The sequence below is a fragment of the Sinohyriopsis cumingii genome, chromosome 12 (genome assembly GCF_028554795.1).
Source record: "Sinohyriopsis cumingii isolate HCF-2022 chromosome 12, ASM2855479v2, whole genome shotgun sequence".
In the NCBI taxonomy this organism is placed as follows: domain Eukaryota; kingdom Metazoa; phylum Mollusca; class Bivalvia; order Unionida; family Unionidae; genus Sinohyriopsis; species Sinohyriopsis cumingii.
The window spans coordinates 110,654,343-110,681,481 of NC_142972.1; the positions used below are offsets into that span (position 1 = coordinate 110,654,343).

General features: G+C 34.4%; 1 protein-coding gene across 1 annotated transcript in view; it reads right to left on the bottom strand.

Moving 5' to 3' along the window:
• The window catches only part of LOC149787255 (uncharacterized), a 91,239-nt gene that overhangs the window by 17,418 nt on the left and 46,682 nt on the right, over positions 1 to 27,139 (bottom strand). Inside the window, exons 9-12 of the mRNA XM_089976078.1 lie at positions 21,067 to 21,194; positions 14,548 to 15,123; positions 10,786 to 10,816; positions 3,434 to 3,505 (exon numbers count right to left, since the gene is read on the bottom strand). Coding sequence (XP_089832204.1) covers positions 3,434 to 3,505; positions 10,786 to 10,816; positions 14,548 to 15,123; positions 21,067 to 21,194 — 807 coding nt within the window. The remainder of the gene's footprint in view (positions 1 to 3,433; positions 3,506 to 10,785; positions 10,817 to 14,547; positions 15,124 to 21,066; positions 21,195 to 27,139) is intronic.

The window sequence follows — 27,139 nt, forward strand, 5'->3', positions numbered from 1 at the left end:
CTGAAGATGGCTGAGCATATGACTACATATTACCTGAAGATGGCTGAGTGTATGACTTTACATATTACCTGAAGATGGCTGAGCATATGACTTTACAGATTACCTGAAGATGGCTGAGTGTATGACTTTACATATTACCTGAAGATGGCTGAGTGTATGACTTTACACATTACCTGAAGATGGCTGAATGTATGACTTTACATATTACCTGAAGATGGCTGAGCATATGACTTTACATATTACCTGAAGATGGCTGAGTGTATGACTTTACATATTACCTGAAGATGGCTGAGCATATGACTTTACATATTACCTGAAGATAGCTGAGTGTATGACTACATATTACCTGGACTCAAACTGACTTAATAAATTACTATTTAAAGCTTGCTAAACCATGTCTTAATACATTGACTGGAACGAAACTTATTTTTAGATTCATGGTTTGTAGCATGCTAAACCATGTCTTTATACACTGACTGGAATGAGACTGATTTTTAGATTCATGGTTTGTAGCATGCTAAACCATGTGTTTATACATTGACTGGAATGAAACTGATTTTTAGATTCATGGTTTGTAGCATGCTAAACCATGTCTTTATACATTGACTGGAATGAAACTGATTTTTAGATTCATGGTTTGTAGCTTGCTAAACCATGTCTTTATACACTGACTGGAATGAGACTGATTTTTAGATTCATGGTTTATAGAATGCTAAGCCATGTCTTCATACATTGACTGGAATGAAACTGACTTTAAGATTCATGGTTTGTAGCATGCTAAACCATGTCTTTATACACTGACTGGAATGAAACTGATTTTTAGATTCATGGTTTGTAGCATGCTAAACCATGTCTTTATACATTGACTGGAATGAAACTTATTTTTAGATTCATGGTTTGTAGCATGCTAAACCATGTCTTTATACACTGACTGGAATGAGACTGATTTTTAGATTCATGGTTTGTAGCATGCTAAACCATGTCTTTATACATTGACTGGAATGAAACTGATTTTTAGATTCATGGTTTGTAGCTTGCTAAACCATGTCTTTATACACTGACTGGAATGAGACTGATTTTTAGATTCATGGTTTATAGAATGCTAAGCCATGTCTTTATACATTGACTGGAATGAAACTGACTTTAAGATTCATGGTTTGTAGCATGCTAAACCATGTCTTTATACACTGACTGGAATAAAACTTATTTTTAGATTCATGGTTTGTAGCATGCTAAACCATGTCTTTATACATTGACTGGAATAAAACTTATTTTTAGATTCATGGTTTGCAGCATGCTAAACCATGTCTTTATATACTGACTGGAATGAGACTGATTTTTAGATTCATGGTCTGTAGTATGCTAAACCATGTCTTTATACACTGACTGGAATGAGACTGATTTTTAGATTCATGGTTTGTAGCATACTAAACCATGTCTTTACATACTGACAGGACTCAAATTTACTTCAAGATTTACTATCTGACACATGCTGAGCAATATTTTTACATAAAGACAGGAATCATATTGACTTATAAATTCAAAGTCTGTAGCTTGACATATAAAGGATCTATACTGTTATTCTACTGATAGATTTTATATTAATAGTAATTTATAACACATGTCTTTTATAGTATGTCAGCTACACAGGTGGCAACTTAATGTAGGAACCAGCAGTCATGAAATTATAAAAGGATTATGAATTAAACTGCATGTTCTGGCTATCTGGTATGTGACAAATGGTGAACTCGTGTAACATTAGAAAGTGCAAATGTCATTTTCAAGTCTCACATTATGATGTTTATGGCGCACAGTTGAGAAGTTTCAATCTGCATTCTGAACATTTAGTTGCAAAATGTGATTATTTTACTTCCAATGTGGAGTGCACTTTATATGGTGTACAATAAATCAGTCTCAGACTTGGTATAGGTTTAAAGTAATCACTGAACAGAGTAACAGTAAAGGATTAAATCTGAACTGTATGAACAGCCAATTTTTTTTCAAATAAAAACAATGACCTGAAACTCTGATCTAGTAAACACTTTATGGAAATCAGGACTTTAGCACTCGGTAACATATGTTATGCCGTAATATACTTCCAGACCCACGTTGGTAAAGAATAAACAAACCTAATGTAGTTGTGTGAAAACAACACGAGGCTATACAGGAATGGAAAAATGTGGTAGGAACGTGAACTGTCTTAAAAGCAACATTCACAAGTGGGCTTGATATCAATCACTTTGCTTAGAAAACATTAAGATTTGACCATTTCACTAAGCAGGCTCATGTATTGTAAAAACACAATCTAGGCCACTATCTCCCAACTCTGACTCATATTGACTTGGCATATTTTACTGTGTACTTTTTATAAATTGCTCTTAGTGGCGTACAATGCACATTATCATGAACTTAATTAAAACATAATCAGATATACAGGTGCTATATGCTGACAAGCTCAACCAACCCGATGCTTTATTCATTGTTAACAAGCTTAGGCAATCATATGCCATCATGTCAATCAGAAGCTTGATATATTGTTAACAAGCTCAGCCAATCATATGCCATCACAGCAAATCAAATAATGTGAATTTCAGTCACAATCATCCTCAACAAATACTGTTAAAATGAAGGACTATTTAACAAATCTGATCAACAGTAAATTATCAACAGTCTCAAAAGTGATTTAATATCTTTATATCCAGCAAAAGACCAACTCAAAAACACCTGCACATCATGACCATAATTAAAGTTAGCCAACAGCTTAATGAACTTGATCTATTTACTATTGGTGAAATGATACAAAAGTAAGTATTGATATGATTCATGATACACAGCCTATGATTTGATATATTATGGATACACATATCACCGTGATGGTCTTTTCATCTTTATAAGGTCCATCAGTGGTAAGTTTGAACATACAGTAACCAACACCATAATAATATTTAACATACTTCCCAGTGGGACAAACCAAAAGTGTAGCCGTCAAATTTAATAAAAGAAAAATAAGACAAAAAAATGAAGCAACATAGAAACCTCACATAAAATTGATTATTAAACAGTATTTAATTCATACAGGAGGAACAAGATGAGAATATCTCCTTTACATTGATACATCAGAGGCTGAACATAGTGATGGCATACAATTATCAGCATGGAATTGCCAAGGAAGGGCAGAATTCAAACTTTGTGAGTTTGTGACCTTATGTTAATTTGTAGATGGCAGGTGGGTATTCTCAGTTTTGTTTCAGTCTGACAGAAATAAGACCATGGACACTGGACTGTACCATAATGTCAGATACGTGATGGGCAGCACATGACCATATACGGATATAGAACCATAAAGCCATATATGCTAACTATTAAATGATCAGTACAGTATTTAATTCATACAGATGAACACAATTGATACTTGTTGACTGATAAAGTTTGCCTGGAATATTCATTGTTCTAGCTATCACGTCTTGGACTTGAGGCAGGATCTGGTCTTGGATATCTGTGTTTGCTGAATAAGAACATGGTGTCTTACAGACAAATATATTTATCTATCGATACAACAAGCTAGTCGTCTATTACCTGAATAGAGTGATGTCTTAAAGAAAGATATATATCTATCCATACAACAAGCTAGTCAACTATTGATGAATGTGCTGTATTACTAGATCCAAAGAGGTATATCTATCCATAAAACAAGCTAGTCAGCTATAACTTAAAGAAACATATACCTTATACACGAAGCGATCTCACATTACAACAAGCTACTCAGCTATCTACTGAGCTTAAAAGTGCAACTTACATTGAAGATTTAACAAACAAATTTAGAGATATTTTGGAAAATGTCTACTGTGATGAGGTCATCAAAAGTATACAGTGGTGAACTTGGCTTCGGCTCTTGTGATAGAGTTACTACTCAGACATTAAAGAGTGGAAAGGACATTTGATGGAAAACTTAAAATATTGACACTTCACCAAGGTGATGAATATGAAACCCCCAATAAGGTACACAAGTCATGTTTGAACAATAATACATAAATATACTAAGTGTCTTCACTAAAGCTGAAGGAGGGTGTTTGACACTATAGAATGGAAATAAAAGGGTGATGGAAACCAAATTACTAAAATCACCATAAAGATAGGACACTAATGTAGGGTACAACAGTAAATGACAACGTAGAAATATACAAAGCTTAACTACATAATCTCTAACAGGTTTAAATGTATTGACTGGAATGGAAAGTGTGATAGGAAACTTATATGAATTAGTCTTGCCCTTTAAGCAAAGACTGAAAATATAGCACACAATGCATCATGTAATGATGATATATGTCAAATTTCATCCAACTTCAGTTATTAAGCAAAGACTGAAAATATAGCACACAATGCATCATGTAATGATGATATATGTCAAATTTCATCCAATTTCAGTTATTAAGCAAAGACTGTAAATATAGCATACAATGCATCATGTAATGATATGTCAAATTTTATCCAACTTCAGTTATTAAGCAAAGACTGAAAATATAGCACACAATGCATCATGTAATGATATGTCAAATTTTATCCAACTTCAGTTATTAAGCAAAGACTGAAAATATAGCATACAATGCATCATGTAATGATATGGCAAATTTCATCCAACTTCAGTTATTAAGCAAAGACTGTAAATATAGCATACAATGCATCATGTAATGATATGTCAAATTAGATCCAACTTCAGTTATTAAGCAAAGACTGAAAATATAGCACACAATGCATCATGTAATGATATGTCAAATTTTATCCAACTTCAGTTATTAAGCAAAGACTGAAAATATAGCACACAATGCATCATGTAATGATGATATATGTCAAATGTCATCCAACTTCAGTTATTAAGCAAAGAATGAAAATATAGCACACAGTGCATCATGTAATGATGATATATGTCAAATTTTATCCAACTTCAGTTATTAAGCAAAGACTGAAAGTATAGCACACAGTGCATCATGTAATGATGATATATGTCAAATGTCATCCAACTTCAGTTATTAAGCAAAGACTGAAAATATAGCACACAGTGCATCATGTAATGATGATATATGTCAAATTTCATCCAACTTCAGTTATTAAGCAAAGACTGTAAATATAGCATACAATGCATCATGTAATGATGATATATGTCAAATTTCATCCAACTTCAGTTATTAAGCAAAGAATGAAAATATAGCACACAGTGCATCATGTAATGATGATATATGTCAAATGTCATCCAACTTCAGTTATTAAGCAAAGACTGAAAATGTAGCACACAATGCATCATGCAATGATGATATATGTCAAATTTCATCCAACTTCAGTTATTAAGCAAAGACTGAAAATATAGCACACAGTGCATCATGTAATGATGATATATGTCAAATTTCATCCAACTTCAGTTATTAAGCAAAGACTGAAAATATAGCACACAGTGCATCATGTAATGATGATATATGTCAAATTTCATCCAACTTCAGTTATTAAGCAAAGACTGAAAATATAGCATACAATGCATCATGTAATGATGATATATGTCAGATTTCATCCAACTTCAGTTATTAAGCAAAGACTGAAAATGTAGCACACAGTGCATCATGTAATGATGATATATGTCAAATATCATCCAACTTCAGTTATTAAGCAAAGACTGAAAATGTAGCACACAGTGCATCATGTAATGATGATATATGTCAAATGTCATCCAACTTCAGTTATTAAGCAAAGACTGAAAATATAGCACACAGTGCATCATGTAATGATGATATATGTCAAATGTCATCCAACTTCAGTTATTAAGCAAAGACTGAAAATATAGCACACAGTGCATCATGTAATGATGATATATGTCAAATGTCATCAAACTTTAGTTATTAAGCAAAGACTGAAAATATAGCACACAGTGCATCATGTAATGATGATATATGTCAAATTTCATCAAACTTCAGTTATTAAGCAAAGACATTGACCTTGAAGACAGAACTCCAGTTGTGCTGATCAACATATTACTTTAATGATGTATAAGCAAAGTTAATTTCATTCCTGACTCTCAAATGACTGGAAATCTATAAAGACTGGAACAAGTAATGGAATCTAAAATGACTGGAAAGTGTAATGGAAAACTTAAAATACAGAGTCATAAAAGACAACCTTCAGGACTGAAATCTCAATGAGATACGTCACAACATTTCTAATGATGATGTACAAGTTTGACAACTTTTATATGTAGATCTTAAATAGCCTCAAAGGTACTGGCAGTACACAAAAGAGATGGACAGAAGGATGGGTAAATGGTAAAGCAAATATTATCCTGCAAAAAGGCGACAAAGGACAATTAGTAAAGAGATGGCAAAACTTTGATACCTAAGAAAAATCATTAACTGCTGTTAATCAATTTCAGTGTGGAGCAATCTCAAGTCAAACCTGACACCAGGCTGACCAGTCCTAACACTAACCTCTTAATGCTGAGCGATAAGCAAGGATGTGGTTAGTACCAATTTTGTAAGTCTTTGGTATGACTCGGCTGGGGTTCGGTTGGTCACAAAATTCTGTCAGTAGCAGGTTTTCTAATGAAATTTCATTTGCTGATTGCAATTGTTATACCAATAACTGTTTTAAAGTTAGTCTCTAAGTTTAATAACATAAACTTAAAACGCCCTTTATGATATAATGTTTATTAAACTTTGGTCAAATTGTGTTGGGTGTTTCTGAGAAGCTTTTTGAAGGGTAGTTCAATTTTAATAATGATGGCCATATTTGACAGCTCTGTATAAGTAATTTATGCATAAAGCTGTTGATACTAGATTACTTTCTGACAAACGTAGTCAATTTCTGTAGAACAATTTCTGAGAACAAATCCTTTTAAGCTTTTACTTCTATGTTTAGCAACAGTGACTTGTTATCATTTCTAGGAATGTGAAAGCCCTTAATGTTGGGGTGCTTTCCGTGAGATTTAGTGTAATTATGTTGTTCAGTTCTTCACGTCATTTACATGTCTTTCTACTGAATTAAATGTGGTCATATTGTATGGTGGATAGACATCACGAGCACAGAAGTCAAGCCTTTTACACAAGGGTCTTTTGCCAAATTTGTAAAATTCTCTTGAGAAATAATTGTGAATCAACTGATTGAAGTTTTTGGGGTTTTGTTTTCAGTCATGTTGTTGTTGCGGGGTTTAACGCCATTTTTCAGCACTAGATAGGCAATACATGGAGGCCAGTATTAATGGTTGAGGAAGAACGAGGAAAACCCTGGAAAAAACCACCGACCCACAAGAAGCTACTGGCAAGCTTTCTCACATACCCACACCGGCCGAACCCGAGACTCGAACCCACGCAAACAGAGGTGACATGGCAGTGATCCATAACGATCAGCGCTTTAGACCACTCAGGGGCCCCGTTTTCAGTCATGTGGTTTAATTTTTAAGCTGTTCACACAAGAAAGCCCTCTTTTCCTTGATCTCTCGAGTTATATTTAGAATGTCCAATTATATTTGGCAGTTTTTTTGATAAAATCTTACTTAAAGGTCACCGGCCATACTCCAACATTTTCCTATTTATATCAGATTTGCGTTACATGATTAAAAATAGTTACACTCGCACAAAAAGAACAAAAAATTATCAAGTGTAAAGAAGAAATAATAATTTAATTACTCGAAATAGAAGTATACAACACTGTTACTTCCCCTTAGTTACGATTTCCCACCTATAGAGGACGCAACCGGAAATGACGTACATTTATCCCTACAAGACGAAGTACATGCTTCTTGTTGTCGAAAAATAAAACACTATAAACTATGGATAGGGAATATTTAGATGAAACTAATGAAAACTAATTTACTTTTCAGCCTTATATCAGTATGCGTGCATGAAGCACTAGATTTTGTCGCTTTCAAAACTGTTCCATTGTTTCAATTTATTTTCAAGATTCATATTAATACAGGTAAAAATACTCAATGCTGGCTTCCCTGCATCGGCAGACTTTGTGTAAAAAATGATGAAAGAAATCGGCACAATTAAAGAATCCAAAGGAACCAAACTCGACTTCCTTTTGTCGGCCAACTTAAGAAGAAAAAATTGGCACGCTAAAAAGATACTCAAGTCAAGATTCCGGGGTTGATTTGCATTGTAATAAAATAACCTGTGTATGTGATATCCTGTCGGTAAGTTTAAACAATGAATTAGTTGCTCCCTGCTAGTTATGGTTATCACCCGGGCTTCTATTTGTTTGCCACATGTAATCATAATTGATGTTTGCAGGGCAAATAGTATACACAATAATAACTTCCTTTAATAATAATTTTGTAACACATGCTAGCAAAAAGATTATTATTTGCACTCACAGTGAATGTAATTTAAAATAATGATTTTTTTATTTGCGAGATACCGACTTATAGTTAACCTGGATACAATACAATCTGGGGCAGTTTGCAATAAGTAACTTATAATGCGTAAATGGCAGGTGCTTTCAAGCAATACTTTCGTGTCATTTGCGATTTTGTTATCTGACATAAGTGATACACTAAGGATGTATACGCAAGCCAGCATCCGCTACATATACGAAGTTCCAAGATATATATATTTTTAAAATAATTTTTGCATGATGAAAAAAGAAGGAATATATGATAACAGTGCAAGTTAAATTTTATTTTCAAACAAGTGTATGTTTATAAATTTATTTTGTACCGTGAGTTGGGGGGAGGGGCACACATTATACGCAAACTTATTTCCTTTCTAATTTGTACTGAATAATGGAGCAAACATGATTGACAATATTGACCAGTAATGACAAGCTTTCAATTTACGCGCGCAAACACTAAGACAACTTAAAAAATAAAAACAAACATAAAATTAACTGGTAAGAGCTTCATTTTGCAGCAACTAAATACTGACAAAATGCTCATCATTATTCTCTCTCTCTCTCTCTCTCTCTCTCTCTCATGTGTAATCTAGTATGTATTGTATGTAGCTGTGTTACAACGTGAAGCCTAAAATTAAGTATATTTGTTATAATATCTCATGTACACTACCCTTAGCAAAATTTATACGTAATTTGTAGAATATTATCTGTTAAGTAATTTTGTTTTATAAATGATTATTGATAATTTGACAGGAAGACTTAAACTGTGAATGTCGTTGTGCAGATGCATATATTTTTTAGCATAAAAATGTATGTAACTATTTTAATTAGAACAAGCAATATATGTCAGTTTGTGTTTTATCTCATAAATATGTACGTTACAAAGCATGTTTAGTTTCTTTCAAAGAAAATCAAAATAGCTTGTTTAAATTTATTTTGTTCCCCCTAAAACCTATCTTACATAGCATCTACTTTTTTGTTGGAGAAAAAGAACATACAAACTATTGTTAAGTTTGGCCGAATTGTATTTTGAGTTGGGTAGAATCGTGTTTGGGCCAAATTCACTATAATCCGGCATAAATGATACAACTTTCCCATGTCTCCCCTATTCGTTCCCACAGATTAAATACACTTTTGTCTGGTAAACATGGTTTTTCGGAAGAAGAAAGAACTCTTTTTTCCATCATCACTCTTTTGGTTACATCCGAATGCAACACAGTGCACCATATTTTCTGTACAAAAGCACGATCGTACGCTATATCACATAGACATTTATGTGGGGAAATTAAGCACTTGAATGGCGAGGTTGAATAGAAGGAATAAATGTACGTCATATCCGGTTTTGGCACGCGGAAACTACCGATTGTTTACGGAGATTGCCGAATAATTTTTTCATTTTATAAAGCAGGGTTTTAAGTCTAATTAAACATTTTTATGGTGTGCATACATAACCAATGCATTTTGTTTATAACTATAATAATATCAGACGTTTGTACAATATAGGTGGCAGGTGACCTTTAATGGTCTTCTTAATTTTAATAGATGCCATACTGTTTGAAGGTTGAAGGTCTTCCTGCCAGGATGCTTTGTATTAAGGATGAGCAAACTGTGTCAAGAATTTCAATGCTACAAACTGTAATTCCAAGTCTGATATAAATTGTATCAGAAATATTACCTCTAGGGTTCTAAATGACTTTGAGCCTAACTATCTCCCAGGCACATTTTTATCATGCAGATTATGCAGTATGGAAGGAACAATATAACATGACACAAAATAAATCTGGGAAACATAGCTCTGATAATTACCCTATTGGAAACATTTATAAATGGTCATTACTGGTGTGAATCATAACAAAAGTGAGTTACATTTAAACTATCAGAAGGCAAGGAAATAATCATTGGAGGAAACATTAATTTCTAATGATAAATTCCATTTTATTTATTTAATACGGCTATCACAAGAAATATTTAATAAGAGAGAAAAATGCTACAATGAAAAAATATTATTCCCTAGTAACCCCTAAAAGTCATTGTTCCTTCTGTGCTTTCAGAATTTTTCTTCTTTGACAAAAGCAAAAACATTTCTTAAGGACACTTAGGCTTAATGCTTTAACATCCATAAATTTAGAGCTCTCTTTCAATTTTCTGATCTACACTGCATCGTCTTAATTGTCTATCTAATGTGCAAGGTATGGAGAATGCTCTCTTTCAAAACCACCAAGAATTATATATATCTGTATATATATATATATATATATATATATTGAAGACCTACCAAATGAAAATTAATTTATCTATTCCTGGGACAAGAAGACCTGCCTAAAGAATACTGCCTTATCCATTCATGAGACTCTAAAATAAATAGCAAGACTTCTGCTAAGGAGACTGAAACATCTTACACTTTCTCTTGCTTACCAGTATTTCCTCTGTTTCCTCCTGGATTCCCCTGCAACACAGAAGTGTATCATGAGAAAAATTTAACTAGTATAAAGAATAGATGCATCTTTCATATTTGTTGCCAATGGACTATATGTTAATTTAGTATATGATGCTTAATTTTGTAAATTCTATGCTTTGTATGTGATGCTTTTTTCTGTGGACTGTATTCTGATTTATGAAGTAATGCTTATTTATGTGGACTGTATTCTGATTTATTATGTAATGCTTATTTGTGTGGACTATATTTTGATTTATTATGTAATACTTATTTATGTGGACTATATTCTGATTTATTATGTAATGCTTATTTATGTGGACTGTATTCTGATTTATTATGTAATACTTATTTATGTGGACTATATTCTGATTTATTATGTAATGCTTATTTGTGTGGACAATATTTTGATTTATTATGTAATACTTATTTATGTGGACTATACTTTGATTTATTATATAATACTTATTTATGTGGACTGTATTTTGATATATTATATAATGCTTATTTGTGTGGACTATATTTTGATTTATTATGTAATACTTATTTATGTGGACTATATTCTGATTTATTATGTAATGCTTATTTATGTGGACTGTATTCTGATTTATTATGTAATACCTATTTATGTGGACTATATTCTGATTTATTATGTAATACTTATTTATGTGGACTGTATTCTGATTTATTATGTAATGCTTATTTGTGTGGACTATATTTTGATTTATTATGTAATACTTATTTATGTGGACTATATTTTGATTTATTATGTAATACTTATTTATGCAGACTATATTTTGATTTATTATGTAATCCTTATTTATGTGGACTATATTTTGATTTATTATGTAATACTTATTTATGTGGACTGTATTCTGATTTATTATGTAATACTTATTTGTGTAGACTGTATTCTGATATATTATGTAATGCTTATTTGTGTGGACTATATTTTGATTTATTATGTAATACTTATTTATGTGGATTATATTCTGATTTATTATGTAATACTTATTTATGTGGACTATATTTTGATTTATCATGTAATGCTTATTTGTGTGGACTATATTTTGATTTATAATGTAATGCTTATTTATGTGGATTATATTCTGATTTATTATGTAATACTTATTTGTGTGGACTATATTTTGATTTATTATGTAATACTTATTTGTGTGGACTATATTTTGATTTATTATGTAATACTTATTTATGTGGACTATGTTTTGATTTATTATGTAATACCTATTTATGTGGACTATATTCTGATTTATTATGTAATGCTTATTTGTGTGGACTGTATTCTGATTTATTATGTAATGCTTATTTATGTGGACTGTGATCTGATTTACTATGTAATGCTTATTTATGTGGACTATATTCTGATTTATTATGTAATACTTATTTATGTGGACTATATTCTGATTTATTATGTAATACTTATTGTTGTGGAATACAAGGCATTGATAGTTATGGGGATGAAACCACTAATTTATTTCCATAGACATCTTTGTCTGGGAAAACAAAACTATTTTCTGAACTACCTGTCTGAGTACACATTGTCATAACCCTATGGTCACAAACTAAGTGAAAATAAGAGCAAAAACCATGAAGATGAATGAAATCCTGAATAGTCCTAAAATGTTATATCAAGTCAAAAAGTACTGAGTTTTCCAAATGAGTTCCAGTGGTTTTAGAAATGATGTGCACTACTGTACTGATGTACCAATAAATGTACTGATGCATCACAGTGATATAATCCTAAAATGTCTTTAAATGAATTAAATTAATTCTAAAATAACCGTAATTCCAAGTGGTCTGAGCACTTTGTAATTCCAATAAATGATTGATTTAAAGAAATGAATCCCTCAAGCAAACACATCTAAATGTTTTCAAAGACTGATATTAATACTAGGTATGCTTAAATTTTAAACATGCCACACAAATGGACAATACATATTCATCCTAGAATGGCACGAAGCTGTAAACAATGTCACATGCTTTACACTAACCAATCAGGAATTAAGTCACCTTGACTTTTCAGGAACTCATATCCGTAAGTCAGATCACATGACATTTACTTGGATAAGGGGAAAAATCAACTCTAAGTCAATGAATGAATCCACACATTATGATCACAATAATAACCACTCATAAAGTCTCCAAAAATTAAGCAAAAGTCTGTTTATATGAATAAACCCCCAAAAACATGGTAGTGGACGTTTGCAATGTCCCGCTTGATGAGAGACAGATGATTGATATATTCATGTGGTTTGGTGCCAATCCCTGTACCAAGGGTACATCACTCTGCCCGACCTTTAGCTAAATGTTTTTAGCCTGGGAAGGCTGGAGGTAGTAGTAGTTCTCCTAAAGTATTGGGTAATGTATTTAAAGAAACGGCAGAGGTCTTGGAAATGCTTAATCATGTGTATTTGGATGCAATTTCTTTTACATGGGACTCAGAAAATCACTTATACAGGAGTTCTCCGTACACATACATTTGCCGGACAGCAAATTCAAGGGCTTGCCAGTCCTGCTTCAACCATCTGCCGAGGTTGAAAATGTGTTGATCAAATGATCATTTTATCTGTGATTATATTTAAAATGAGAAAATTCAGTGGCTGGAAGACCCCCAGATGTACATGTTGTCAGAATACTAGAAGTTGCTTGAACTGATATTTCACACAGAACACTACGTGTGATGCTTAGCTTTGTGCATGGAGCAAGAATTTTCCTTGGCCTGACATAATTCACTCTCACTTTAATGGGCAAACAAGAGTTATATGTCACTGGTGTAAAGAAGTTAGAAAATTAAACTCAATGGCAACCACTGGTTCTACTCATCTGGTAATTTAGCCACATCAGGTATGCCCAATATGCTTCTGGGAAGGAAAAGCAACTTCTGCTGGTGGGATTCCTGTTTTTTCCAAAGTAGGAGTCCTGCACTCCTAGTTTTAAAATCCTAGCAAGACCTCCAAGTCTATGTTTTTATATAATGTGGTTGTGATCATATGAGCATTTGCACATAGGTGTATGTGTATGGTGGTGATGACTGACAATATTAACTATACCAACTATTCATATTTGCATGTGTATTAAATATTTAAACGAGATGGAAAAAATACTTTTAGATTTGAATTTCCATTCATTTTCTGAAGGCTTAAATAATAATGGCTTTATTGTCAGCTGGATGACATTATTTTGGTCACTGGCACCTCATGGGACCACAGAACACTTTTTGAGTATAAAAAACCCGACATATTTTGGTATGGGATTAAGGCAAGTATGAGTCAATGCAGCTATCCATTCAAGATTAGTGACAACAAGCTTTTGTAAGCTCACTGTGTTAACACAAGTCAAATCATAACCAGTTCCATTATCTCACCAGCCAGGATATCACAAGAAGTCTTTAGTTAATACTTCATGTTAACTGTTTAAAATATGGAAATATGATGAGTTTAATGTTGCTTTTTCTCCAATTTTTAAAAATCTATAATGATATCCAGCTATGAAGGTGATTAATGTCTGTAAAAGGTTGGATTTTACAAGGGTATATGTTTCTCTTTAAGCAGATGTAAACTCTCTTTGTCTAATTCATATTCTTATCATCTGCAATGTGGTATGGCAAAACACATCTATCCTACATGTCTAATATCTATTTCAACATATATCTATTTTCAAATATTACATTTTTATACTTCTGCATTGAGTAGATCTCTAAAGGACTTCACACTTGTACTCACCATATCCTCAAACCAAAATTTCAACAGTTTGCATGACTCGATCATATTGTCGTGGAGTTCACAGCATACTTCTGGATTCTCTTTGAGCAGGGACACAGGAATCAGGCTGTTGATACTTTCTCCACTGTATTCAGGACACTGTATAAAGTACTCAAACTTCAGATTCTGGCCCAGATAACCAATGATCTTGATGAGAGTGGCAGTGACAAACTTTCTGACCCCAATGCACACCTTGGAACATGGAGTTCTGTCTTTGATGCCCATTCTTGTTACTCTCATAAATATGACGTAGTCCCTAAAGTGAAGGGTCAGTTTGTGATAATGGTCCAGCTGAAAAACACCACACCCACAGAAGATCAGATTCTCTAGTGTCTCCTCTTTCTTCTTTGTGGCTATTGGCCAGCATGCAACACAGGCAGCAAGAAGTCTATGGAAAATGGGAGATGGCAAATATTTTCCCACGAAGAGAAAACATAGGACTGAGGAGCTTTCCATCTGAGGGTGTGCTAATGGGCAGGTGACCTCTCTGGGAGTTTTCTGATGGAGCATACATGGAGCAAGAAAGCAATTCTCTTCCTAAAAAGTAAAAGGATTCATTTTAATGTGAATATTGTCAGAGAGATAAATGTTTCATTTTTCATAATAATAAGCCCCATATGAAGAAACATAAATAAGTAATCAATTTACATTTTAACAAAGGCAATTATAAATTATGTAATTGTATTATCAGTGTAACAAAGTAAATGCTACATTTGTGAGACAACAATCATGACTGTATACTGGTATTTCTAACATGATAATCTCTGCACCAGGAAAGACTAGAAGAAGAAATAAAAAGACTCCAACTCTTCACTTTGCAGCCTGGAACATCAGGACCATGTGTCCTGGATTGACCGCTGACCGACAACAGATCGATGATGCACGGAAGACTGCCGTCATTGACAGAGAACTGTCCCGACTGAACATCGACATTGCCTGCCTCCAGGAGACCTGACTGGCTGACAGCAGCACCATCAGGGAAGCCAATTACACATTCTCTTGGCAGGGGATGCCCTTGGATGAACCTAGGCATGCATCAACACCTGCTGTGCAAGCAACCCAGAGAAAACAGCAGTTCATCAGCAAACTGAAGGAAGCCCTCACCAAAGTGACACCTGATGACACCATTGACTCCAAGTGGTCCCATATCCGTGACTCTGTGTACAATTCAGCCATCACAGCTTACGGGAAGAGGGAGCGAAAGAATTTTGACTTGTATGAGGCAAATTGGGAGGAGATGGAGCCCATGACTGAGGTAAAGAGGAAAGCCCTCCTGGCAATCAAGGCTGCAGCTAGCCCCAGAACACTATAAGCCCTCAGGATTGCAAGGAACAATGCCCAGAAGACCACCCGCCGCAGTGCCAACACCTACTGGCTGAACCTTTGCAACAGTATACAGACAGCTGCTGACACCGGGGATACAAGAGGAATGTATGAGGGTATCAAAAAGGCGACAGGCCCCCCCAGCTACAAGACCACCCCCCTCAAGTCCAAGACGAGCGAAGTCATCACAGACCAGGGGAAACAACTGCAGCGATGGGATGAGTATTATCTTGAGCTGTATGCAACCCAAAACAAGGTCACTGGAGCTGCCCTGGACACCATTCAAGACCTGTCTGTCATGGAGGAGCTAGACACACAGCCCACCCTGGAAGAACTTGGGAAAGCCATCGATTGCCTTGCCTGTGGGAAGGCTCCTGGAAGCGACGGCATTCTGCCTTAAGTCCTCAAGAGCCGAAAACCAGCACTGCTCCAGCTCCTACACACACTCCTCTGCCTTTGCTGGGAACAGGGATACATCCCACAGGACATGCCTGACGCCAACATTGTCACTTTGTACATAAACAAAGGAGACCGTAGCGACTGCATCTCCCTCCTCAGCATTGTCGGAAAGGCTTTCGCCCCTGTTGCCTTGGCGCGCTTGCAGATCCTAGTATCCCGCGTCTACCCAGAATCCCAGTGTGAATTTCGAGCCGGCAGGTCAACTGTAGACATGATCTTCTCACTACATCAGATTCAGAAGAAGTGTCGCAAGCAGCAGATGCCCCTCTACATTGCCTTCATAGAACTGACGAAGGCGTTTGACCTAGTTAGTTGGAGTGGACTCTTCAGACTCCTGCAGAAGATCGGCTGCCCCCCACGTCTTCTTGCTGTCATTATGTCGTTCCACGAGAACATGCACAGCACAGTGTGCTTCAATGGTGCAACATCTGAAGCATTCCCAGTCAGCAGCGGAGTCAAACAAGGCTGTGTCCTTGCGCCAACGCTCTTTGCCATCTTCTTCTCCATGCTTCTCCAGTATGCATTCAAGGACTGCAGCGAGGGAGTGTACATCCATACCAGGGCTGATGGCAAGCTGTTCAACATCGCTTGTCTCCGTGCTAAGACTAAAGTCACAGAGGTACTCATCCATGAATTGCTCTTTGCCGATGATGCAGCCTTGACATCACACACGGAAGATGGACTTGAGCAGCTGGTATGCCGCCTCTCCCATGCATGTAAGGAATTTGGACTGACCATCAGTTTGAAGAAAACAAATATCATGGCACAGGACACAGACTCCCCTCCCTCTGTCACCATAGATGGGTACAATTTGGAAGTTGTCGAGAACTTCACATACCTCGGGTCTAACATCTCCAGCTCACTCTCCATTGATTCTGAGGTGAGCGGCAGGATTGCCAAGGCAGCGCAGCGATGGCCAGACTTAACCAGAGGGTCTGGAACAACCCCAACCTCAAAGAGAAGACCAAACTGTGTGTCTACCAAGCCTGCATGCTCAGCTCACTTCTCTACAGCAGCGAAACATGGACCACCTATGCAAGACATGAGAGGAAACTCAACAGCTTCCACTTGAGATGTCTGCGGCACATTCTGCACATCCAGTGGCAGGACAAAGTACCCAACACAGAGGTTCTAGAACGCACCAACATGAACAGCATGTTCTCCATTCTCAGCAAATGGTGCCTTCGCTGGCTTGGCCATGTCAAGAGAATGGACCCAGGTCGCATTCCCAAGGACCTGTTATATGGGGAGTTAGCAGAAGGTGCATGACCAACTGGATGACCACATCTGCGCTACAAAGATGTTTGCAAGAAGGATATGAAAACGGCAAACACCAATGTCAATGACTGGGAGAGTTGTGCAACCAACCATTCCAGCTGGCATCTAGCTGTCAGGCAGGGAGTTCAAAATGCAGAGGAAGAGAGAAGAATAAAACAAGCTGAAAAGAGAGCTAGAAAGAAGGATAAGCAAAAGCGTACTTTGGAGCTACGCCATCGTCTCTCATAGATGGACGGATGCCAAGAATCACATGGCAATAGTCTGAGAAAAGTAATCCTTATGACCAACATTTCTTGGGCTGGAGAATTAACAATGCAAAGTATTTCAGAATGTGATAAAACTTGGTCACTGCAATCCAAGTTCCCCATGTGCAGTTTAGAATGATGAATGAAACCATCTGATCTAAATCATGAACATAACACAGATCAGTCCAAACATATTTTCATAAACATTAATGTTAACTTTGAGAAATAAAATTATTCTGTACTAGATGACTCAGTATGCAAATTATGCACATCTTGATTCGAGTAGATGCAAACTTTCTGAACAATCACAAATATGTGCTACTTGTAATATCTTGAGATAAATGTGCCTAAAGCTAGTTACCAATAAAATCATGTAATTTTCTTGTGATAATGTGACTCAGGAAGGTAGCTAATAAAAGAATGATTTTCTTGATAAATGTGATTAAAAAGGGTTATCAACAAAAACAGCATGTCATTTTCTTGGTATAAATATGCCTCAAGCAGCTTATCAATGACAGCATGTCATTTTGTTTAGATATATGTGGCTCAAGCAGATTATCAATAACAGCATGTCATTTTGTTTAGATATATGTGCCTCAAGCAGATTATCAATCACAGCATGTCATTTTCTTTAGATATATGTATCTCAAGCATAATTATCAATATCAGCATGTCATTTTGTTTAGATATATGTACCTCAAGCATAATTATTAATATTAGCGTGTCATTTTCTTTAGATATATGTATCTCAAGCATAATTATCAATATTAGCGTGTCATTTTCTTTAGATATATGTATCTCAAGCATAATTATCAATATCAGCATGTCATTTTGTTTAGATATATGTACCTCAAGCATAATTATTAATATTAGCGTGTCATTTTCTTTAGATATATGTATCTCAAGCATAATTATCAATATTAGCGTGTCATTTTCTTTAGATATATGTATTTCAAGCATAATTATCAATATTAGCATGTCATTTTCTTTAGATATATGTGGCTCAAGCAGATTATCAATAACAGCATGTCATTTTCTTTAGATATATGTACCTCAAGCAGAGTATCCATGAGAGCTTGAATTATAATCAACTGAGACAGACTCTTCGCTGATGCTTAAACAAGTATTGTAAAATTAACACAGATTGAAATTGTCAATGATATTACAGTGAGGGACCCAGTCTTGAAATACTAAGTATGGAATCCAATGCTTCCCCAATTGTAGCCTGGTACATCACTTAAGACTAGTTACTGGTCTGATTCATAGATACATTCCTGCAACTAAGAATACCCAGCCAATGTGGGTATGTGAGAAATCTTACCATTGGCGTCACATAGGTCCATAGTTCTTACCAAGCTTTTTTCACCCATGTGACACACAAGATCAAGCCGTTTTGCTAACCTTACTTTTCTTGTCTCAGTCTGGTTAACTCAGTCTCACATGGTATCCGCGCACTAGGAACTACTCTTAAAAAGAAGAACCCTTTGCTGTTTCTGTTGTGCCTGACGGAGTTGTTATAAAATTAAACATCAACAGATATATAACAAAGTAAAATTCACAGAAAAAGCAAATTAAGGTGTTTCCAACTCTGATAATGTGCACTTATCCAGACACACAGACAATACACATTACTGGCTACAGAAAATCCAAACTCTTGCAAGAGCCACCTGCAAATACATCAACAACCAGAATGTTTTATTCCAGATATGCATTCTTCAAACTTTATCAAACACCTCCAACCAGCCCCAGTTGAATCAAACACTGAAAACAAGGAAAAGTCCTGCACTTAACAATCAGAGTGGTTCATTCATCAGTCACATGTTATTACACAACAAGCTTTCCATGTTGCGTATTACTGCACAAGTAATAGCAACCCGTACCACATTTCCAGAGAAAATGTCAATTAAAAAAAATATCAATTAAAAATCTCCTCATAATCATTGCACACTTTGTTAGAGCTGTTTATTTTATTGCATACTTTGTAAGAGCTGCTTAGTTTATTACACACTTTGGTAGAGCAGTGTAGTTTACTGCACACTTTCTTAGAGCCGTGTAGTTTATTGCACACTTTGTTAGAGCTGTATAGTATATCGCACACCTTTTAGAGCAGTGTAGTTTATTGCACACTTTGTTAGTGCTGTGCAGTTTACTGCACATTTCGTTAGAGCTGTGTAGTTTATTACACTTTGCTAGATATGTGTGGCTTATTGCACACTTTGTTAGAGCTGTGTTTTTATTATACAGTTGCCTAAAACAGAAGGTTTTCCAAATTAGCATTGATTAAAGTTAAAAAGATATCAATTATTTATTGTTATTTTCACATGACATGCATCAATTAAATGTGTTAACAACAGCAATAATATCAAAAGATTTTATGATTTTGTTTCATCAATCATAGAACTTGTGTACCGAGAGTAGAATGGGAATTCCATTTCCCTCATTAAAATATTCACATTAATGAGCGTTTAGAAAAATAAAAGCATGGACTCGAGACACTCATGATGTAGTACTTGCAACACGTAATAATTATAACTTGGTATTTTTGTCTTGACTTTGTTCCTTTTCTAAGTGCATCATATATAGCTTGATTCTACTTAAATTATTATCCAGATTTTCATAAAAGTGTACAAAACCTGACAACCTTTATTAAGAGTGAATTGCATTAATAGTACCTGATGAGTACTGTGCTTTTAATCTGAATACATGCCAACCCCTGGTGAGGAAAAAGTGTAATCCCAGTAGACAAAAAGAGTAATGTAAGCAGAAAAAGAGGAATCCACATATAACACAATAAAATTTCAATGAATATGTGAACACAATGATTAATTTATCCCGATGGACTTTGAGCTTTAAAAAGCAACAGACTTTAGAAATGTCCTCAAACATGACATGAAACATTCAACATGACATTAATGAATGAAACATACTGGAAAGCAAATTGTAAGCATAAGCGCCAGAAGCAGTGTGCCAGTTGGTTCTACTTATCCACATACAACATGGAAAGGGACAATTATCGATATGGCTTTCCATTGGACAAGTAGTGACACATTCGTCTAGTTGACCACCATGGTAACCATACCTCATCATTTTCATTTATGCCCACCTTAACCAATGGTTAAATTCAGATGTGTACTCATTAATTTGTATGTAGATTTATATTTTAAAATGAACTAACCTTGATTTTAGACGCCTCCTCGCTGTATGTTCTCAGCTTAGCAATTATGTTCAACTGCTCCATTAGTAACAGTATGTGTTTCTTGTTGTCATGGAGGTCTGGGTGTTTTTCTTTTGTCCAGACAGCATCTTGACACAAAACGAAAATAGTTGTTACATATTTGTATAAAGTTTGCACATAGATGTGTCATCAAAGATATGTATCAAGGAAAGCAAAAATCCATCAAAGGAACAAATATAATACTGGTTGAAAAGAATTTCCAGGAATGCAACATAATCCAATATCTACATTTCTAATCTCATGGTCATGAAACCATCTTAAATATTTTTAGGTTAGGTCCAGTCTTGTGTATAATATCATGCATTAACTTAAATATCTAGACATTAATATTAAAATTTTTCATTATCCAGATAATTAATAAATAAATGAAAATTAATCATTAATGTTTTCTCTGTCCAGATAAATCAGGTACTAATTCTCAATTTTCAAGAATATTTTGTGTAACAAATAATATAATGACAGTGAATCAATTCACACCATCAAGAAAGAGCACTTTCATAATAATGATGCACTGTTTTTGTTTACAATAATTCTGGTTGCATTTTTGTTTTGTTTGTTTAATTATGTCAGTGTTTCTACCTAGTACATCTACAGTTGTCAGTGACAAGTATGAATCAATACATAATTATGATCCTTAAGTTTCTAGGTAAATTCATGAACTGTATTATATCTTGTTATTTAATCAGTTTGCTTAATATATTAACAAAATCAACTGAATCAAGTCTGACAAAATATCAATCATCACTAAAAATGTATCTAAAATCTTGTCCCAAACTATAATAATGTATAGATGCAAACTGCCTATTCAGGCTAGTTCAAATATTGATATTGTTTCATAAATGAGAGATTCTCTTTTACAGCAAAATGTATTATGGACTTGGGAGAGATAATCCATATTTTAAATAAATATCTTGAAGCTATCTTGGCACTAAAACCAGACATGGTGATGATTACCCTAAATATACAATGATACTCTTGGTACAAAATCAAAGATGAACCAGTGAAGTCAAAAATATACATTTCAAGGTGAAATCTGTAACTGATAAACGTGAGAATTCTAAAACTTGTTAAGGTCACACTTCAGAGTTGCTGACCACTTTATTGCTAATAAATGACAACCCAGTTTACGTGTATTGGTCAAATAAAAATTAACTGGATAAACAGTTAAAACTTTAATTACACATGTTAATCCACTTTACTGAAAATTTGAACTGTCTACAACAACTCTTTGGGTATACCACTGAGTAATCAAGAGTTGTGAAGTGTCAGCTGTTTTTACTGGTGCCTGTTGACAACACCTGAAGTCAATCCACAAAACTAATCACAGACGTGTAATGTTATGATTGTGTCTATTCAAACACATGTTTTAAGTATTCTTTAATTAAAGTTCTAACATGAACATTGCATTTTTCACATGATTTAAAGGAAGTTACTCGTGACCGGAAATTACATTTTTGTATGATTTAATATTTTTACATGTTTGAAAATAAATATTAAAATCGTAAAATTCATGGTATTCTTCATATATATCCAAACACTGGGTTAACAGATACAAATCCATTTGTACTTGTTTATGTTATTATGCTTACAAGCCAGTACTGCCAAAAGTGCAAGACTGTTGACATTAAAATCATGTTCAGAGTGCTGACTGTTGACTTTTCATTAGAATGCATCTAAATACTAATTCTTGTCAGAATTCTCATGTACATGTGTAAAGGTCACTGTGTTGAGAAGTCCAATGATGCACAACAATGCAAGCAATAATGACTGGCTTAACATCAATGCTAATTAGGTCTGGTTCTCAAAACTCCTTCACAAAAATATAACTATGTTAGTATTCAAATATGTACCAATTTATTCAGAGTCAATTAAATGGAGCAAGAAGTGTTTTAATGCTATTTCACCAATCATGCAAGAGGAGTAGTGAAAAGACTTTTAAGATGGCCACTGTTATCATCATCTGTCCAGAATGAATTAAATATTGCTTTAGCCATTTATGAAAACTTGATGCTGATATCTGTCCATTCAGGAGAAGCAGCCTTAGATAGATTTTAGAATGTATATCATGAATGCTGTTGAAGAAGCTGTAGTAAAATTATTTTAATACAAAAAAAACTATTTATGTAAAAAGCACATTTTTAAGTAAGTAAAATTTGGTAGTACATTCTGGAGAAAAGTAGATTTTACAAGATTTACAAATTAGGGTATCTACAAGAAGTGTCTTAGTGAAATCAATGTGTCAATATGAATATCCCTTCAAGGGGACAATTGATATATTATGTGTCAATATGAATATCCCTTCAAGGGGACAATTGATACTATTATGTGTCAATATGAATATCCCTTCAAGGGGACAATTGATATATTATGTGTCAATATGAATATCCCTTCAAGGGGACAATTGATACTATTATGTGTCGATATGAATATCCCTTCAAGGGGACAATTGATACTATTATGTGTCGATATGAATATCCCTTCAAGGGGACAATTTATACTATTATGTGTCAATATGAATATCCCTTCAAGGGGACAATTTATACTATTTTCAAGATGATCACCATACCTACCATATTATATTTCAGATCATTATCATTTAATATAAAGCACCATCCAGAGTTCATGTGAAGTATTTTGGTGAAAATTCCATGTGTCTAAGGTCATCTGTTTAAGATAAGTACCTATACAAGTATTTGATGGTCATGTTAGATGTCTGAAAAGCATCATTTTAATTTACAATCAAATGGATATGTTTTTAGTGAACATACAAAACCATTTGGACAAACATTACCCCCAAGTATAAGTGTAATTATTGCTATTATAGATGGCGAAAAGCGTAATTTGGGCGTAAAAAGTGTGATCTATAAACATTACATTTTAAATACTAACCTGGTTCTGCAGCTGGACAAAATTCATGTAACAAAGGGAAAAATCCACATGGATTAGAACCAGAATACAACACAAAATATACTGAAAAATTACGTATATTTAGCACTCAGTTTAACTAGTCTACAAGACAATGTGTAACTGATTGCAATGATCACATCTGATCTGACATGTTTTGAAGTTTCAAAAGATCATGTGCAATAACATTTTCTGCCATATATCATCCACAACGCACACTGTAAAGCATTTCACTTAACATCTGGCACCATTTTCTTTAAAAGTATAGACTGATACACTTACTAACTGGGTTTTCAATATTATGAATCTATAAGATAATGTTCACATTGGAAGAAACCCGTCTGTTTTCTTAAAAATGGGTTAGTTGCTATAAATAGTCAATAAGGAAAGTACTCTTATACTATTTCTATGCAGCAGTCACCTTTTTAAGAAAATCCTCAAATTTATAACAGTGAAATTAAAGTGATGATTATAAAAAGGATAAAATCAACTTTTCATTGCTTTATTTTTATTTTATTTTTTAATGTACTGTTACTTACATTTGATTTAATTTATATATAATTTAATTTGTGTTTGATTTGACTTGATTGTTTGTTGGTTTTGGGATCTTTTTATTTTTCTTTACATGTCAATGTAATGTAATATTGCTTACTAGGAATTTTATATCTTCCAGAAAATTCAGTTTGACCTGAAAGTTTCCATAAATACCTGGTAATAGAAACACTTGTTTCTATTTTTGAAATAGTTCCTGGCCTTGATTGGGGGTCAAGTAAACAACTTTTACATGTAAACATGATATGTGTCGTCCCCTATTTTGCAATTAGGCATTTCCAAAATTGCGAAATACTGAGTATTAATAGTGATGTTTAGAGAGAGAGATCTGAGAGTCCAGGCTTTTAAACACTTGATGTCAAGTTGTTTTCTTCTGTTGTGACCAGTAATGAAGTATTGAAATTTTTGAGTTTTTGAGTTATATGTTAATCCTTCTTCAGATTACTTGGAATCTAAAAGTCTAGATTAATCCGTTTCTCTGGAAATATTATTGTATTCATACAGAATTCTTGAACAAGGACAATTCTTGGAAAATGTTATTTGGATTTCCAAAACCAGAGGATAAATTACTGTTTGTACAAGGAACTGTAGACTTCAACACGGTACAGGCTACAGCATACATCATCGCCTTCCATCGTGGAATCTTTGTCGGGACTCGAACTTGGAATCATTTGAACATTTCAATATTATGACTTCAAAACATTTTTATGGATTATTCTTGCATTATTTTTGGATTTTATTCTGGAAACAGTTATATTTTTCAAAGCTTGTTGTTTTCACTCTTTCTTGTTTCACTGATTATTCGAGCCTAAACACATAAGATATACCAAAAATGCACAATCCATATACAGTCCAGCAAAAAGCATAACGATTACTCCAAAATGGTCAGATGTATGTTTAGATATGACCATCTGTTCCAAAGGATGTAGAACAATTTTCAAGATGGGGCATCTATATTGAATTTCTGAAGAGCCACATTTGCCATTTAAAACCAATCTAACATCACAAGAATTTTTTCAAGAAAACCACCATGTCAAGATGCTCAAGCCTGCTACCATGGTGGCCATATTGAACATGGAATGTTGCATTATGTGACATTAAATGAAGTCTTTTAGTGAAAAGCATGCTGATATATCAACACAAGGCAGCCACATTGTAGTGCCTGAGAGGTACCAACTAGATAACATACAAATTCTTTCTTCAATTATTTCATGTCAACATGATCATCTATTTGCAGTCAGTAGCAATAACAAGATTTTCCACACGACTGCCTTGGTAGCCATATTGAATGTCAGAGCCATATTGGATATCACAAGGATCATTTCCATTTAAAACCAACTAGACATCATAACCAGTCATTTAGTTGGAAGGCCATGTCCATACTTTTATCCTTTTTGAAGTAGTAAGGGGTTGTCCACATAGGGCATCCACAAAGATGGGGGGAGAGGGGGTTTGTTCAAATGCGGACAAGTGCGGACAAGCGGGGATGAGATGTAAAGGACATTGTGGACGTCTGAAAGCTAGTATTTTTTGTAATAATAGTCTGTGTTGAACAACTGCTTTTGGCCTACTGCGTGTATTCCAGTATGTTTTGCTGACGTCCTTAATGGGTGATCACTAAGTATAAATTTGCTAATTTCATTTTGTACGATTCATGCTACAGACTACAATGCTGTCAGGCATTTCTGCGCACTTGAGGTTTCCACCTCCAATATTGAAGAAAAATGTATATAGAATTTGAGTGATTGACGAAAATAAAATATTGCAATGCCTACCATTTGAGAAGAGGCAATTGTCACCAGAATATTTGTTCATATTAATTTTGGACACACCAGATACCACCACCATGTTTTATAACTCACGAATGGTCGACCTATTCTGCGCACAGCTTTGAAAAGATGTTATGTTTATCTATCTGGCTATAGAAATGGAATATATTACTTTGGACTGTTTCTTTCAGCACTTTAGTCGAGTAACTAGGTCAGGTTTGGAGCTAGTTTTACAAAATTCAACGTAACAATGCCAATAAATGGCAAGAGCTATTAAGCAAACTAAACCAATCCTGTAAAAAAATTAGTAAAGTTCAACATTTAATAAAAAATAAGCTAATATGTGGAAGAGAAACAACAATGACTAGGATGTAATGTGCTTACAACATCTTGTTTATGGGGAAAAATTACTAAAGAATTTAGAAACAGAATTTCGTTCATGTGGCAGGTTGATACATTGGGTAGCAGACGATTTTGTACATGTGGGACAATTTCTTGCAAAATGGGAAACTTGGATTAAGATGCAGAATTTTTAAGGTTTACATTTCCATCTTTTAAATAATGCATGTGTTTGTATGATTCTAAAAGATGCATAGTAAATTGGATTTTCTGGGTTACAAGTTCAAGAAGGTCATGGAGTGGGTCTACATGTTGACATTTAGAAATGACATCTTCACATGCATTTTGAGTCTAAATGTGGGATATTATTGTACACTTTATGAATATCACTGTCCTTTATTAAAGTACGATCGTTCTTTCTTGATACAAAATGGATTTTTGAACCAAAA